This window comes from Barbus barbus (assembly GCF_936440315.1).
Source record: "Barbus barbus genome assembly, chromosome: 42".
NCBI lineage: Eukaryota > Metazoa > Chordata > Actinopteri > Cypriniformes > Cyprinidae > Barbus > Barbus barbus.
In genome coordinates, this window is record NC_136720.1 from 16,955,813 (window position 1) to 16,972,034 (window position 16,222).

Below are 16,222 nucleotides of genomic sequence, written 5' to 3' on the forward strand. Positions count from 1 at the left end.
CGACGACATCCAGCAGTTTCTCACTCTCTTTCTCTCTGTTTTCTCCACTGGTTTGTGGTTTATATGCATTTAGATTAATATAATGCATATCGCTACAATGGTTTAATAAATAATAAGAGATTGTAGGATCGTGTAATCAGATTTATAGGTTTGCCATCCAAATGATTCATTACTAATGCATGAGCTATAGGCACATGCACACACAAACTCCCTGCTTTTTTCTTTTTTAATGCAATGTGTTGGAACCGCATTCACATGGACAGATTACAGATGCAACTAGCATTTTTGGAAAGCCAGCCATTTTAACACCGTGCTGTGCTACATGTATCACTGGTGCAAGTCTGCCACACACATCGTAAAATGCACATTGAATGCATGATCTGTTTGATTGGTCGAGCAATTATTAATTCTGCCTCACATGACCTTCTTCTTTGACCCTTTTCCATATGCAAATGCACTGCAGATGCCATGGCAACGTGTCTTAGTTATCTGAGCACCATAATTCTGGATATCCAAGCAACAAAATATTGTCCATATGCCTTTAGTGGATGAATATTTAATCAGTTCATCTCCACTGGTTTACATTAGTTAGTTTATTAACATGTCGGGGAGGAGTGAATTCATCAAAGCATCACATTTTTAACTAAGTCAAGATCTTGATAGCACACGTACGGAGACGTCTATTTAACGTCTGCATTTACATCTGCAAGACGTATTTATTAAAGTGTTTGCTCATCTGCAATACGTCTATAAGATGTTTCCTTTTAGATGCCAAATGGCATTTATTAGATGTATTTAATAAGTTTATGATTCAGAATATGTAACACTGACATCTTACAGACGTCTGTCAGATGTTTGTACACAGCAGATGCTTTACAGATCATAATAGACATCTTGCAGACGAACATGTGCTATCTTATTATAAATTTGATAAAATTATGAGAGTAATTATCAGAATCCTTAATATCTTGTAACTTTATTCTTACCTGTGTTACGCGGCTATTTGTATCTTGAATGTTTCCAGTTATTTTAGGCATAAAGAGGGGAACAGAAAATACACATTTAAAGCCAACAAGCTTTCTCCCATAGGTAAATTCATGAATGACAGGTTATTTGAGCTATTTGAGAATGTAATAATGTTAACGTCTTTAATAAAAGCTATTATTATGGTATTGTATGCGTACTGTATCTATCTGCAAACTTCAAATTTTATGTGAATTTTTATAGGCTAAACATATTTATGCGCATGACCAGCAGATGGCAGGATTTTTGAGCTGCAGGTGCGTTTGTTCAAGCTCTCTCTCTCTCTCTCTCTCTCTCTCTCTCTCTCTCTGGTCGTAGGGAGGACAGACGCGCCTGCATCTCACCACTGACCGTTCATTCACAAGTACACTGCAGCTCCAAAAGCTGAATTTTCGCCTGATGGAGTTTGCATTCTTGCTTTAAATCTCCGTGTTAATTTGCTAAAGTTTTGGCCAAGTGTAATGAAGATTTGAGGATGCGTTTATTGGAGATGTATCTCTGATGTGCATCTCGCTCAGTATCCAGCAGAACATCAGCATGATGGAATAGGCGTTTCTCTCACCTCCTTCACAATGGGATTATTCAAACTTTATTTTGCGTTTTGCACTCTCGGACTTTTGTGCGGTAAGATTTTATTTGACAGACGTCTTATTGCCGGTGAATTTCGGCAACGGGATGGGTGCTTATGTTTATGGGATGCTTATATTTTGCGTAGTGGGTGGTTACACCTATGTTTATAGTGTTTGAGCAAGCGAAATTTTGGGATGTGAAATTTTATTTATAAATATGGAAATATTATAAATTTGTTCTAGGTTATTTAAAATGTGTATATTTAACGTATAATAAAAATATAAAAATAATAATAAAAACTGTGAATACCTGTTAACTGTAAGTTAGCTTACCATAAATGATACAAAAGTTATGCATGTAATACTGTAAAATACTGTAAAAATTTAGTTTTTAATTAGTAGCCTATGTTATTTATAATTTAATCAAATCTGCATATTTTAATATATATATATTAAATTTATATTTTCTGTATGTAAAGAAAATAGTAATAGCTATATTTCGGTTAAAAATGGTTTCTTATTTTAAATGATCAGTTATATAAATTTGTGTGTTTTGATCTAGTAAATATACCATTCATTTAGCTTTGTCTGATGGTGTTTTGGAGTTTGTGTGAGTAAAACTGAGCACTGAGTTTATTATGCTCAGTGTAGATTAACTTGCATGTATATTAATATATCATGCAGTCTTCCATTTTACCAGTTGTATTATTATGGTGGTTATCTGTATATGTAAATATACAAAAACAGATATTTATTTTAAAGTGTTTTTATAATCACTGACTGACTATATTTAATTGCTTTTATTCAGTTCGGTTTGTAAATGATTCCTTATGCTTATTGTCTTTAGTTTCAGCTTTGGGGGTTGATCCAGCATTACATGTGGATATCTTCCAGGAGTTTGATCTTGTGAGGTCAAGTGCTGGTGTTTCCCAGGTCCAGGGGTTCCACAATGAGAGCAGAGCATATCTGTTTGAAGGTGCGTGTAACTGGCATTTAACAAGTCAATCGAACTGGCATGTGATTCTTTGCTTTTGTTTAGTATCAGAGTGTAACTGACTTCACAGCAGCTTTTCAGTAAAAAAACGCATTCACTGTGAGCTTCATCAATTTAGAGAAATTGGAATCCATTGTCAACATCTGGTGAGAGGAAACAGCCAAGCAGACAGCTGGTTTAGAATGGCATAATTCCAGATCCCACTTAATCTCTCATGAAAAATGGATCAACCCAACAGAGAAGCATCAGTCCCAGGAGTAAACAGGCTCCTGTGTTAAGCAGCAAGTTCTTGCCCATCAAAGAATTGTCATCCCATTCAGGAGATGCAGTTAATGAGGACAGCGAGTAGAGTAGGGAATAACATCTGGCTCCATGGTTCACTCTGAATGCCAGGATGATGCTGTTTATGACTCTAAAGCAGGGTTCCTCAAATCTTACCCTGGAGGTCCAATTTGCTGCAGAGTTTAGCTCCAACCCTGATCAAACTCATCTACTGTACCTGTGATTTTCTAATGATCTTGAAGACTCTGATTAGCACGCTCAGGTGTGTTTGATTAGGGTTAGAGCTAAACTCTGCAGGAATGGTCCAGATTTGAGGATTCCTGCTCTAGAGTTACAGTTTGATAAATAGAACCAGTTACCAAAGAAGTCGGTTTCTAGGGCTTTTAAAATTTATTTTTTCATGTCATTGACTCCTGTTCTTTCCAGTCTTGTATACTCTTTTCTTCTCTCTTCTACTGTACTCTTTCTAAAGTATTACTAAAGTATTAGTTATCAACTTTTGTTATTGACTGCTGGTCACTATTCTATTCTATTCTATTCTATTCTATTCTATTCTATTCTATTCTATTCTATTCCTGCTCTACTATATTCTGTCCTATTTTGTTCTATTCTTTGTCTTTTCTATATCTGCTCTACTGCATTCTATTCTATTCTGTTCTGTTCTATGTTTGACCTACTGTATTCTATAATTTTTTTTCTCTTTTCTTTGTGTAGTCTGTACCTGCTCTAGTGTTTTCTTTTCTATTCTGTGTCTTGCTCAAGGGCACAATGGTGATGGTCGTTCTCTGCTTTCTGGCTTAACTGCTCTTCGGCACCTTAGGACAAAACCACCAAACTTTTAGTTACTTAAGGCGCTATGCTGTCACCACTCCCATGACCTCTGATGATGACAGATTTTTATGCATGCAGTAACGTTCTAGGTTTGCAGTTAGCCAGCATCTGTGTCATCACTTCTGTTCCGCACTGCAGTATGAATGGTGTATAAGACATGGCTGCTCTGGGGAATGTATTCATACTGTATACATTGTGCGTGTGCAACTGTACACCCATAAACACATACACTTTGCATTAGACAGACTTAGGGATGCATACGTATTTGGTAGAAAAAAAAAGTCTGACATTTTATGATAAGCAGAAGCATTTGATTTCTGTGGGGGCAATAGTCTTGTTCTAATTTGGGAAGATGGCACCTCCACCATATTGATTGGCACTCCAGTAAATGCCAGTGGGATTGCGGAATTGGGCTCTAATAGACAGGCTTGGAGACAAGATCATAAATGTGCAGAATGCAGATGAGAGACCTATCAATGTCCGTCAATGACATCCATGCTGTGCTGTTTATACAGGAGAGGAGAAAAGAGAATAGAATAGGGGAGGAGGAGATATGAAAGATAATTGAAGGCTAAACATATTATAGTGCCACTGTAGCCAGACATTGTGCTATTGAGTAAGTGCGGGTGGGCGGTATGAACAAAATCTTATATCTTAGTATGAGTAATTTTCTATTACAGTTACATATTTTTCACATTATGCTCACAGAAAAAAAAAGTACAGACCTGTCACTGAGGTGGTACCCCAAAAGGTACTAATTTGTACTTGTAAAGTACTATGATACAAAGATGAAAGAGATCTGCACTCATCCAGATTCAGCCCAAAAGGCTTATTTCATTTATTGCTCAGAGGTCACAAAAATATGTCCAAAAAAGTTCAGAACGTTTTTGGATATTAACCCTTCCTTAGTGCCATGTACTTTTGTTGGAGTCATGAGATTTTTACTGGTATATATTTCTATATAGGCCTATATTTTGTTGATATAGTTGAATATGGATAATTTGTGATGATTTGTAAATGTATTTGCTGTATTTTGCTATATGTCTGAGATATATATATATATATATATATATATATATACATACAGTATATTTGTATCTTTGTGATATTAGGTGTATTACGGTAATACGTGTTTTAATGAGTGCAGGTGTTGCTTGGTAGCACATGGCACAGAGGAAGGGTTAATATCTGAAAACGTTCTGCACTTTTGCACCTTTTTGCTCATATTTTTGTGACCTCTGAGCAATAAATGAAATAAACCTTTTGGGCTGAATCTGGACGAGTGCGAATCTCTTTCATCTTTGTATCATTGTATTTTTTGGATCTACGCACCCTACATTATGTTATTTGCCTACTGAACTTTTGGAAGAATTTTTGGCGCTACGACGTTTTTCCTATTTGTACTTGTAAAGTACTAAAATGGTACTAATATGTACCATTTATAGGTAAATACGGTACAAAGATGTAAATTTTTAGCTTTTCTACCTTTGTACTTCAAAGACAGCTTCACACCTTTTTTCTGGGAGTGTAGTCATATTTGTTGGGAATTCAACAAAAATATTTATATTTATAGGTATTTATATTTTAGGTAAAATTTAAAGGTATAGACCAAAAATGAAATTTTTACTTTACTTTTACGTATTATTAACCCATATGAACTTTTTTGGAACACAAAATGTGAATTTTGAAATATCCTGTACACTGTTTTCAATATAATCAAAGTAAATGTGGACTGAGGCTGTCAAACTCCAAAATGTCAAATTAAGCACCAAAATTATCATAAAAGTGGTCCATATATATTGTTGAATCATATGAAAGAATGATGAGATTCTGTTCAATTAATCTGTTGATTCAGTTCACAAATCCTGAATGATACATTCATGAATTAAACTAATCAGGTACTAATTTTTAACTCACTGACTGAATCAGTTACAGCCCACTGGATTGGAAGATTATCAGTGAATAATTACTTAAATTTTGGCTACATGAGATGTATGGTCCACTATTAATATACTTATGTAGTGATTTTGCATTCAAAATATCTCTTCTTTTATGTCCTACATAATATTATGATTCACATTAGAATTTTTGGATTACTTTATTTCAATTTGATTGTTTCCTCTTTTAATTTTAATCTGATGGACAAAAACGCAAAAGTAACCTATAGCTGAATCTCTACCCTTGAACATAATGTTAAACATCAAAATGCCTAATATGCGTCTAAGTCGTAAGAGTGTGAGTGTGTTTCACTGAATAACTTATTCTGACTGAATGAATTAATGAGCAAAGGGATGGAGCAGGGTGGAAGCAAACAATAAAAGAAAGAAGTCTGGCACAATTGTACCTCTTCTGCCAGACCTGGTGCTGACTGGATCTTTTAAATGCCAGGATCAGATTCCTGCTCATTCATCAGCTATTTGAGCATGCAGCTGCCAAGAGGGACATCAGCTAAGTGTTTCTCCTGTGCACACTGATGCCGTCTGGACCAGAAAAATACTCTATGTTGCTCGTATCCCACATTCCCCAGCTGAGATTCCATGTCTCGACTTTGTGTCTGCAGTACAATGACATTTTTTTGCAGAGGCTTAAAGGCATAGTTCACTCAAAAATGAACATTCTGACATCATTTACTCACCCTCATGTCATTTCAAACCCAACTTTCTTTCTTATGGAAAACTTAAATTTTTGGGTGAACTATCCCTTTAAGTGTATGAAAAGAAAAATGTGGGGGGAAAAAATGCAAACTGTTCCTTTAATATATGCATTGGTGGCATTTCTACCAACCAAACCACTGCTTTGAGGCACTGAATAATGGACCTATGTCTTCTGATTAATGCGATGTTAACTTGAGGAGAGACACTTGTTCGTTTTGTCATTATAATAGACCTTGAATAATTCATCAGTTGTAAATGAGTTTTTTTTACATTGGCTTTAAATTTTCATTAAGGTATGTTAGGACACACTTTTAAGTGCTTGCATCATAAGTACCCTGACTTGTGATCAATTTAAGTGCTTTTTTACATGTAATTGCTCATATTATTGGTGGCACTGATACTCAGCATCATTAGGAAAACTCACCAGCAATCTTCTTAAAGGCTTTTAATTTCAATTCTGCCAGAATAGTGTCACCTGAGTTACATAATTTGCATCACACTGAGTTTCTCGCTCCCAGGAGCCCAGTTCTTGTTTATCGTTATTGAAGTTGTTGGTTCTCTTGAGGCGTAGCAGGACTATGGTGTTTGATAACTTGGAGCAATTGATTACAGATTCAGATTACTGATTACCTCCTTGCTCAGTTGTGATTGTGTCCTCATGGCCTGGAAATTAGGAACTTAAATGTTCCTTAAATGAGATGAATAAAATAGCATTTTTTTATGTTTATTTAAAAACTGATATATAAATGTTTATATTATATTATTAAATATATTTGATATATGTTTATTAAATGTTTAATTTATTATTTATATTTTTATATGTCAATATTTAGGTAACAAAATTGCTTGCTTATTTATTAAATTTCAATATTTTGCTCTGTACAAATTTGTAATTATTTATTTAGCTCTTTTATTATGTTTAACATTTTTTCTGTATATTTTGGTGACTGTCTGCAGATATTTGTAATTTAATTATTTATTTGTTTCTTTATAATTAATGATTAGCTGACTTTATCTGTACAGATTTGTAACTATTTATTTATTTAGCTCTTTTATGATTTTTAAAAAAAAAAACTTTTTTCTTTACAGATTTTTATATTTAATATTTTGATAACTGTCTCCACAGATTTGTAATTTACTTGTTTGTTTGTTTGTTTAAATTTAACGATTTGCTGACTCTATCTGTTCAGATGTTTTACCTTTTATTTATTTATTTAGCTAACCATTTTATTTATTTTTCAATATTTAGCTAAATCCTTTTCTGTTCAGATTTATTTATTTATTTATATTTAATATTGTGCTAACTCTCTACATATATCTATTTATTTATAGCTAATATTTATCATTATAGATTTGTAAATACTTTTTATTTATTTTGAAAAAATGTATATATTTATTTTTATAGAGTTATTACTGTAATCTGCATAATTTCCAAGAGGATAGCCACCAGCATTCCTTAGCTACTCTCTGACCTTTAAAAGCTGCCAGCGAAACGACTAGCCTTTGATTTACAGCACATTAATACAACCCTCAATGATGAGCGGGATAGAAGTATAGCACATCTGAGACGAAGTGTCGATCCAATGTCAATTAATCTGAGAGGTGACCAGGAAAAAAAACGTGTTTTCCTTGCACTTCCCCAGAGGACTTTAATGCTGATACTTGTGAACTGTCCTGGAATCCTTTAGATCAGCTGCGGTGTCCTCTGCGGATTGTCGAGGTTACCAGGTTAGCTTCAGCTCACTGTCGTACAGTGTATTTGATTAATGAAGGTGCTGAAACTCCACCTCATTCCTGGCGTACAATAGGCTCACGGCTGCAGCTTACAGCTCCCCTGAGCTTTACTTGACAATAGCTACAGAACATTAGTGTTCTCCGGTTGGCCTTATGTGTGTGCGAGTGTGTGTGTGTGTTGCATGATTTTTATCCTGTGAGAGGACCAGACCCAGACATTTCTTATGTTTTGACAGGCCTGATATAAACATTCGTCCCTGAGGAGACAGTCAACTTCCTGTGTCCTCCTCAGCCAACTCATCAGCTCTCCCAGTGTGTTTCCTCCTTCCTTAGTCTCTTTTTTAAATTTCTGTTCAATGCCACTCACATCAGTATCACAACATGACCTGCATGTCAGTCTACCATCCTCATTTCATTAAAATTGTCCTTTGTATGCTCCAATGATATCTTTAATAGAGAAAGTTATCTGTTAGAATTCCCATTCATTTCAATGGTTGTTGCTCAGCGACTGCCTTCTTTGCTCTTTATTCCTAAACCCTTTAGCAACTATCCTTCTTTGATGTTACAAGGCATCGATTCAATAAAATATATGTAATTTATATATTGTTTTTGGCACAAAATTGCATTATTGGCAAAAAAAAAAAAAAGAAGCTTTTTGAGTACAGATGGAATAGTTTACCTGCCGAGGCTAATTGGTTTATGCTAACTAGCCAAATTTGACCCCTTGGTATTTATCATGCTCGTTTATTCTGCTTTGTTCAGCATTCACACCGGCTTCAGAGTGGATATTTAAACATAAATATCACCAGATGGTCCTGTTGGCTCAAAACGGCCATAATAGTTCCATAGCTACATCATGGTCTGGAAACTAAAGACTGTTTCTGCCTCTAAGCCACTTTTGCTTCGTACCAGTAGTGTAAATGTTTAACACATTCAATTACTGAAAAGCTGATGATTGTGTTGAATACATAGCTTGACTACATGGTGATGGATGGATCAAAAACATCAGTGTGACCTGTTCTGGGATCCTTTTAATATATAAAGCTTGTAAGATCATATATTCAGATGATCCAAGTTGAATGAGCAAATGCCTCAGAATTTCTCCTTCACTGATTTTGTCACTCTCTCCATCAGGCACATCAAGGAATGCAAGAGCTTCCTTCAAGACAGCAGAGAGAATTCTTCAGAAGCTGAGAGGAAGAACTGAGTTCAGTCTTCTGCTGACCCTCAAACAGGAGAAATTCAGCTCTGGAGTGCTGCTGTCCATCCACTATGGAGAACAGAGGTATCTATCTATCCATCTATCCATCTATCCATCTATCTATCTATCTATCTATCTATCTATCTATCTATCTATCTATCTATCTATCTATCTATCTATCTATCTATCTATCTATCTATCTATCTGTCTGTCTGTCTGTCTGTCTGTCTGTCTGTCTGTCTGTCTGTTCATCTGTCTATCCCTCCCTCTATTCACCCATCCATCCATCAGCTTGTCTATCTATTGGGCTGTCCGTGCATCCATTCTTCCGGTATAGGCTTTTGCTCCAGTAAAATCTTCTTTCTATTTTTTTCTGTTTAATTTACTGTTCCTCCGAGGAACACAAAATCTGTTCTCCTGATGGAATGTCTGTAACACTTATGATTGGGGTGTCCACTGACATTTCTTAAAACACACACAGTATTGATTCTACCACCTCTTTAAGGTCAGCACTCGGAGTCCAGGCCAAGAGATTCACGGATCACTGCTCCTCTTCACATTCATTCAAAACTCCTACATTCCCTTGAGCCGCATTATTCCCTGCTGCTTTGGCACATACCAGAATTTAATAACGACCGCTTGGCAGCTTAACCTGCAGAAGTCTTGTGCATGGGAACATTAGAACTAACAGAAGATATTTTGGCAGTTATTTCCTGCAGTTCTTAGATTTCAAGCATGATTATGACTTTTCACAAGGATAAATCTGTTTTCTTGGCTTCCTCCTAAGGTTTCTGGAGGTAGAGAGCAGCGGTCTGCGTAATGAGATCCGTCTCTTCTTCCAAACCTCAGACCAGCGGCAGCAGAGAGAGGTCTTCCCCTATAGTCTAGCAGATGGATATTGGCACAAAATCTCCCTGGCATTTAGTGCCACCCACGTGGTGCTCCATATTGACTGCAACAGGTGAATGGCTTGAGAACCACCAGAGATAGATTTGAATGCCATGTAGTAGTCCGTATCAATGTCCACTCTTGTGTTGGTTTTTATTTTATGCTTGCTTTCAGAATTTACGAAAGGATTGTGGAGATGCCATCTATGGACTTTCCCAGAGGAACAAACATCTGGCTTGGTCAAAGAAATGATGCCCATGGGTTCTTCAAGGTACAACATAATAATCTTGTACATTAAAAATAGTCCGTAAAACATGTAAAATTGCATGTTTGTCTTGTCTACATCTCTGTGACTTTCTTTCTGTCAGGGAGTGATGCAAGATGTTCAGTTGGTTGTCATACCCCATGGATACGTCATCCAATGTCCAGATCTCAACCGCAGTAAGTGCATACATTCAGAAAAAATTTACTTTGGACTTTGTTTACTTACTGGTCTGGAAATGGCATTAATGTACATCCACCAATTTTCAGCTTGTCCCACTTGTAATGATTTCCATGGGCTGGTTCAGAAAATCATGGAACTTCAAGATATTTTGGCTAAAACATCAAGCAAGGTAAGTACATAAAAAATGTTTAGCATTGTGGTATCCTGTGTTTAAAAATTATTTGCTGCTTGCTCAGTTTGATTATTTTAATTTAATGCAGAACAGCTGTTGAATTTTGTCACAGTTTCATTCATTTCAATCCGTGCAACAGAGATGGGTACTCGAGTTAGTGACTCGGACTCGAGTCGCATTTTTATAGACTTCAGACTCGACCTGAAATGAAAAGGACTCGTGAATATTTTAAAAGCAACTCGAGTCTTTTATCCTTAAATACTTATAAAACTGATATTCAAAAGGCGGACCGCATCCGCACCCCGGCATCCATCCGCACCGCGAGCCGTGACAGCAGCACCGTTTCGAGTGAGCGGCGCGTCAAAACAGCGGAGCGGGTCACATTAACAAGCGCTCAGGGTCAACAAGCGCTTTCAGCCTATATCCTCTAGTATTTTATCTAAAGCCAAACGCGTTTTATTTAAGCCCTTTCAGCTCCGTGCGCTTTCTCTCTCTATCTTCCGGCGCACGCTGACGCGGATGACGCGGTTATTTTAACAACAACAGCAACACGGTGAGCAACAAAATTATAGGTTACTTTCACTAAAACACAGCAGAAAAAAAACAATGCTGCAAATATAGTTATTTTTCTTACTATCTATTTATCTATCAATAACCTATAACTCTTGACTGTTCAAACCAGATACGATAAGACGTTAATAATCATTAATAATAAGAATTAATAATCTGTAGACTAAGAACATTTCAAAATAATCATGTAATTATAATTGGGAAAATTGTTGTTCGATGGCTAGGATAGAACATAAACTTTGAAACTACTAGTTATTTTTCTTTTCTGCTCAAGATTAGAACGTTTTGATTATTGTAGCTGCATTATTTTTAGTAGATAATGCTTTTAAGTAAAATATTAAAATAATATAGATTTCAGGAGGAAAACCCTGAACACTATTTTTTCTGTCACATGGCCTCGCATGTATCTAAATGTATGAATACAATACATGTAAAAATGTACTTTAAAAAAAAAATGTTTTTTTTTTTATTATTATTTTTTGTCCGGACCTCTGCTTGGAAGAAAATATAGAGGCCGTACCTCATGGAACTTTAATTGAATACCCCCTGACTTATATCATAAAGAAAAACTTTATTTATATGGTTTTGTAATATCTGTGTCACAGGCTATTTCCTTATGTGTCATGGTAGATGAGACTCTTTTTATAGAATTTGATTACAGAAAAACTGTTTTGAACATGGTAATGGATTAGAACATAAGTAACAGGCTGGATGTATATTAACCTTATATCTTAACACCTGTTTTTTTTTACAAAGCAGATCATCATATATTTTGTCTATAGCCTATAAAAGAGCTTCATAAATAGGAAGATTTCAGTACATGAGGATTCTGAATGGGATTTTTTAGCGAGACATTAAATGACTTGAGACTTGACTTGCATTTTCGGGTTACCTGTGTGGTGAAAAAATATTGCTTTTAGCATGCTAATGTTGCTATTATTAGCTGTTAGTTTATAAAAATTTATCCCGTTAATTTGATGTGTCTCATTTTATTGAGACTTATTCAATTCTCTCTCCAGTACACAAAGTGTATAGTGTTTGTGTTGGATGTCAATAGGTTTTTTTTTGTGCTATGGTCTATTTAATGGCCTTAATAGTGAACACCACAAATGCTGCCTTCATCATAAATCTCTTATTTCCCTCTCTTTCTAACATTTATTGTTTTTGCTTGCTCTTCATTTTTTTATCGCCTCCCTCTATATTGATTCATCATTCAGTCTCGCCCTCTCTTCCTCATGTCTTCATTGTGCTGTAGTTGGCACTTGCAGAAGAGAAGATGAAGTACTTGGATGGCTGTTACTGTGAGAGGACATGTACCCTGAATGGAGAGATATACAGGGACGATGATGCTTGGATAGATGGATGCAGAAACTGCACATGCTCAGTAAGTTTATGTATTGCCAGGATGGAATGACTTAGTTTAAGAGATAGCTTTTAAATGGGTAAGTCGTGGCCTAATGGTTAGAGAGTCGGACTCGTAACCCAAAGGTAGCGAGTTCGAGTTTCAGGTCCAGCAGGAGTGAATGTCCAGCGCTCTCTTCCACCTTCAATACCACAACTGCTCCCAGGGCACCGCGGCATAAAAATGGCTGCCCACTGCTCCGTGTGTGTGTTCACTGCTGTGTGTGTGCACTTAGGATGGGTTAAATGCAGAGCACAAATTCCGAGAACGGGTAATCATACTTGGCCACATGTCACATCACTTTCACTTTCACTTTTCGAACTACAAGCTCAAGGGCCATTCACAATGACAGCAATTTTGAGCGACAAAGCAACTTGAAGTCATTCTTTTCAGTAATAGTTGAAAAGACATGAGTGACAGTACAAATTATGCAAATGAGCAGTGATGTGACTACTACTACTACTGTGGGAGTTTTTTTCCACAATATCCTACAGAGCCTCTAAGGGGACATGGGGATGAAATATGAAACGGGAGGAAGAATTATATTTCAATGCCTTTGCATTCTTTCATAAAAATATTGCATTTCCTAGTGAAACATTTTTGCTCTCTTGCAAAAGTATTACGTTCCCCTAAGAAACTTTGCATTCTCTCGTAAAAGTATTTTGTTTTCATGTGAAACTTTGCATTCTCTCTCAAAACTATTACAGCCATGGCCAAAAATATTGGCACCCAATATGATCAAAGAAGGCTGTGAAAATGATCTGCTTTGTTAATCCTTTTGATCTTTTATTTAAAAAATTCACAAAAATCTAACCTTTCATTGGATAATAAGAATTTAAAATGGGGGGAAATATCATTATGAAATAACTGTTTTTCTCTAATACACATTGGCCACAATTAACGGCACCCAATTATTCAATACTTTTTGAAACCTCCATTTGCCAGTTTAAAAGCTCAAAATTTTCTCCTAAAATGCCTGATGAGGTTAGAGAACACCTGACAAGAGATCAGAGACCATTCCTTCATCTGGAATCACTCCAGACCCTTTAGATTCACAGCTCCATGATGGTGCTTCCTCTCTTCAGTTCACCTCACTCATTTTCTACAGGGTTCAGGTCAGAGGACTGGAATGGCCATAGCAGAAGCTTGGTTTTGTGCTCAGTGACCCATTTTTGTGTTGTTTTTGAGGTTTGTGTTTGGATTATTGTCCGGTTGGAAGATCCAAACATAGCCTATCATAAGATTTCTTACAGAATCAGTCACTTATTGATTTTGTATCTATTGGTATTTGGTAGAATACATGATGCCATGTGTCTAAACAAGATGTCCAGGACCTCCAGCAGAAATATAGGCCCACAACATCAAAAATACAGCAGGATATTTCATTGTACACATGGGGTGCTTTTTATCCCTGTGTTCACCAAACCCAGCTTGAGAGTTTGCTGCTAAAAAGCTCATTTTTTAGTTTAATCTGACCATAGAAGCCAGTCCCATTTGAAGTTCCAGTCATGTCTGATAACTGAATCTTTCTTGAAACCCTCCCAAACAACATGTGATGATGTAGGTGCTGTTTGACGTTTTTTTTTTAGGCTTTTTGACCCCAAGACTTTTCTGCAATTCTCCACCTTGCAGAGTCTTTAGCCACTCAAACTCTCCTTCTCACCGTGCATTAGGACGATATAGACCTTTCAGGCAGTTTCGTAACATTTTATGTTCATTGGAAATTCTTAATTATTGCCCGGATGCTGGAAATGGGAAATTTCACAGCTCTAGCTCTTTTCTTAAAGCCACTTCACTAATTTGTGAAGCTCAATTATCTTTTGCTGCACATCAGAAATATATTCTTTGGTTTTTAGTAATAATTGTGTCCAACGTGTATTTGAGAAAAAAACATTTATTTCATAATGATATTTCCCTCCATTTTAAATTCTTATTATCCAATGAAAGGTTAGATTTTTGTGATTTGTTTTAAATAAAAGATTAAAAGGATTAACAATGCAGATTAATTTTCACAGCCTTCTTTGATCATATTTACCAAGGGTGCCGATATTTTTGGCCATGACTGTACGTTCCCCAAAGAAACTTTGTGTTCGATCGCAAAACATTTGCATTCTCTCGCAACACATTTGCGCTCTCTTGCAAAAATATTACGTTTCCCCAAGAAACTTTGTGTTCTCTCACAAACCATTTGCATTCTCTTGCAAAACTATTACATTCCCCAGAGAAACTTTTCATTTGCTCAGAAAACATATGCGTTCTCTTGCAAAAGTATTGCATTTCCCTGTGAAACTTTGCATTATCTTGCCAAACATTTGCATTTTTTTGCAAAACTATAACGTTCCCCTGTAAAACTTTGCACTCGCTCGCAAAACTACTGCGTTCCCCAGAGAAACTTTGCATTCGTTTCGCAAAACATTTGCATTCTCCCACAAAAGTATTGTGTTCCCCTGAGAAACTTTGTTTGTGTGCAAAACATTTGCATTCTCTTGTGAAAACATTTATGTTCCCCAGAATATAAACAAAATTTCAGTTTATAATTCAGTTTATAATTTAATATTTTTTTATTTTTGACAATATGTATTGATATTAATATCTATATGTATTAATATGTATTTATAATATGTTTATTTATATAATTTTGTCTTATTTGTTTTAATCCATTGGCATTTTTATAGATATTTTTACTGAAAAACTAGACAAAAATACTAATTTTGTAGACAGCACAGAAAGTTGGAAAGTCAAGCTGTTTTGTCACTGATAGCATGGGAATGCACCCTCAAGATCAGTTGCTTCACACCTGAGTATTTATTGGGCTTTGTGTTAGTTGTGAAGATTTTGAAGATGTGACAATCTGATTTGCCATCAGCATTCATGACAGTCACTGTCTGATTCTGTCAGTTTATGTTGCAGAATCGTGTAATTGTGAAGCTCTTTTATTGATGATGATGGTGTATGTGCTTTCCACCTACAGAATGGTACAGTGGAGTGTGAGAGTATTTTCTGCCTACCACCTCAGTGTCCCCCTGATACAGCTCCAATCTACATGCCTGGAGCTTGCTGTAAAGAGTGCCAGCGTGAGTATACACACAAACACACACACACACACACACACACACACACACACACACACACACACAAATGAGGCCATGCGTCTACAGAAATGCATATACTTGTCAACTTTTCTTCTCTCTCCCTTTGTCTCATGCTTGCTCCTTCATATCTCCAGCATCTCTTTTCACTATCTTCCTTTCCACTAAAATCTTTAATATAATCGTGCCGCGGTCTTGATGACAAACTGACCACATCCTTGTGTTGCTAGGTTACTGCTGCCACAAATGTGAACGTCAACACACACACAACGCAGTCACACGCTTTCTCTGGTATCATTAATAATTCAAGGCCAGTGTGCAGCGTGTTGTGTATGAGTGAGCAGAGCTAATAGCAGTTTGACTGATGA

The 16,222-nt window shown here is 36.2% G+C and overlaps 1 protein-coding gene across 1 annotated transcript in view; it reads left to right on the forward strand.

Annotated features, from left to right (window-relative positions):
- Positions 1–1,365: 1,365 nt before the first annotated feature.
- LOC306861087 (protein kinase C-binding protein NELL2-like) overlaps positions 1,366–16,222 on the forward strand; it is a 49,293-nt gene continuing 34,436 nt past the window's right edge. Inside the window, exons 1-9 of the mRNA XM_079403164.1 lie at positions 1,366–1,647; positions 2,440–2,568; positions 9,222–9,372; positions 10,076–10,249; positions 10,351–10,447; positions 10,545–10,617; positions 10,708–10,790; positions 12,619–12,747; positions 15,737–15,839. Of these exons, the coding sequence (XP_079259290.1) occupies positions 1,596–1,647; positions 2,440–2,568; positions 9,222–9,372; positions 10,076–10,249; positions 10,351–10,447; positions 10,545–10,617; positions 10,708–10,790; positions 12,619–12,747; positions 15,737–15,839 (991 nt within the window). The 5' untranslated portion in view covers positions 1,366–1,595. The remainder of the gene's footprint in view (positions 1,648–2,439; positions 2,569–9,221; positions 9,373–10,075; positions 10,250–10,350; positions 10,448–10,544; positions 10,618–10,707; positions 10,791–12,618; positions 12,748–15,736; positions 15,840–16,222) is intronic.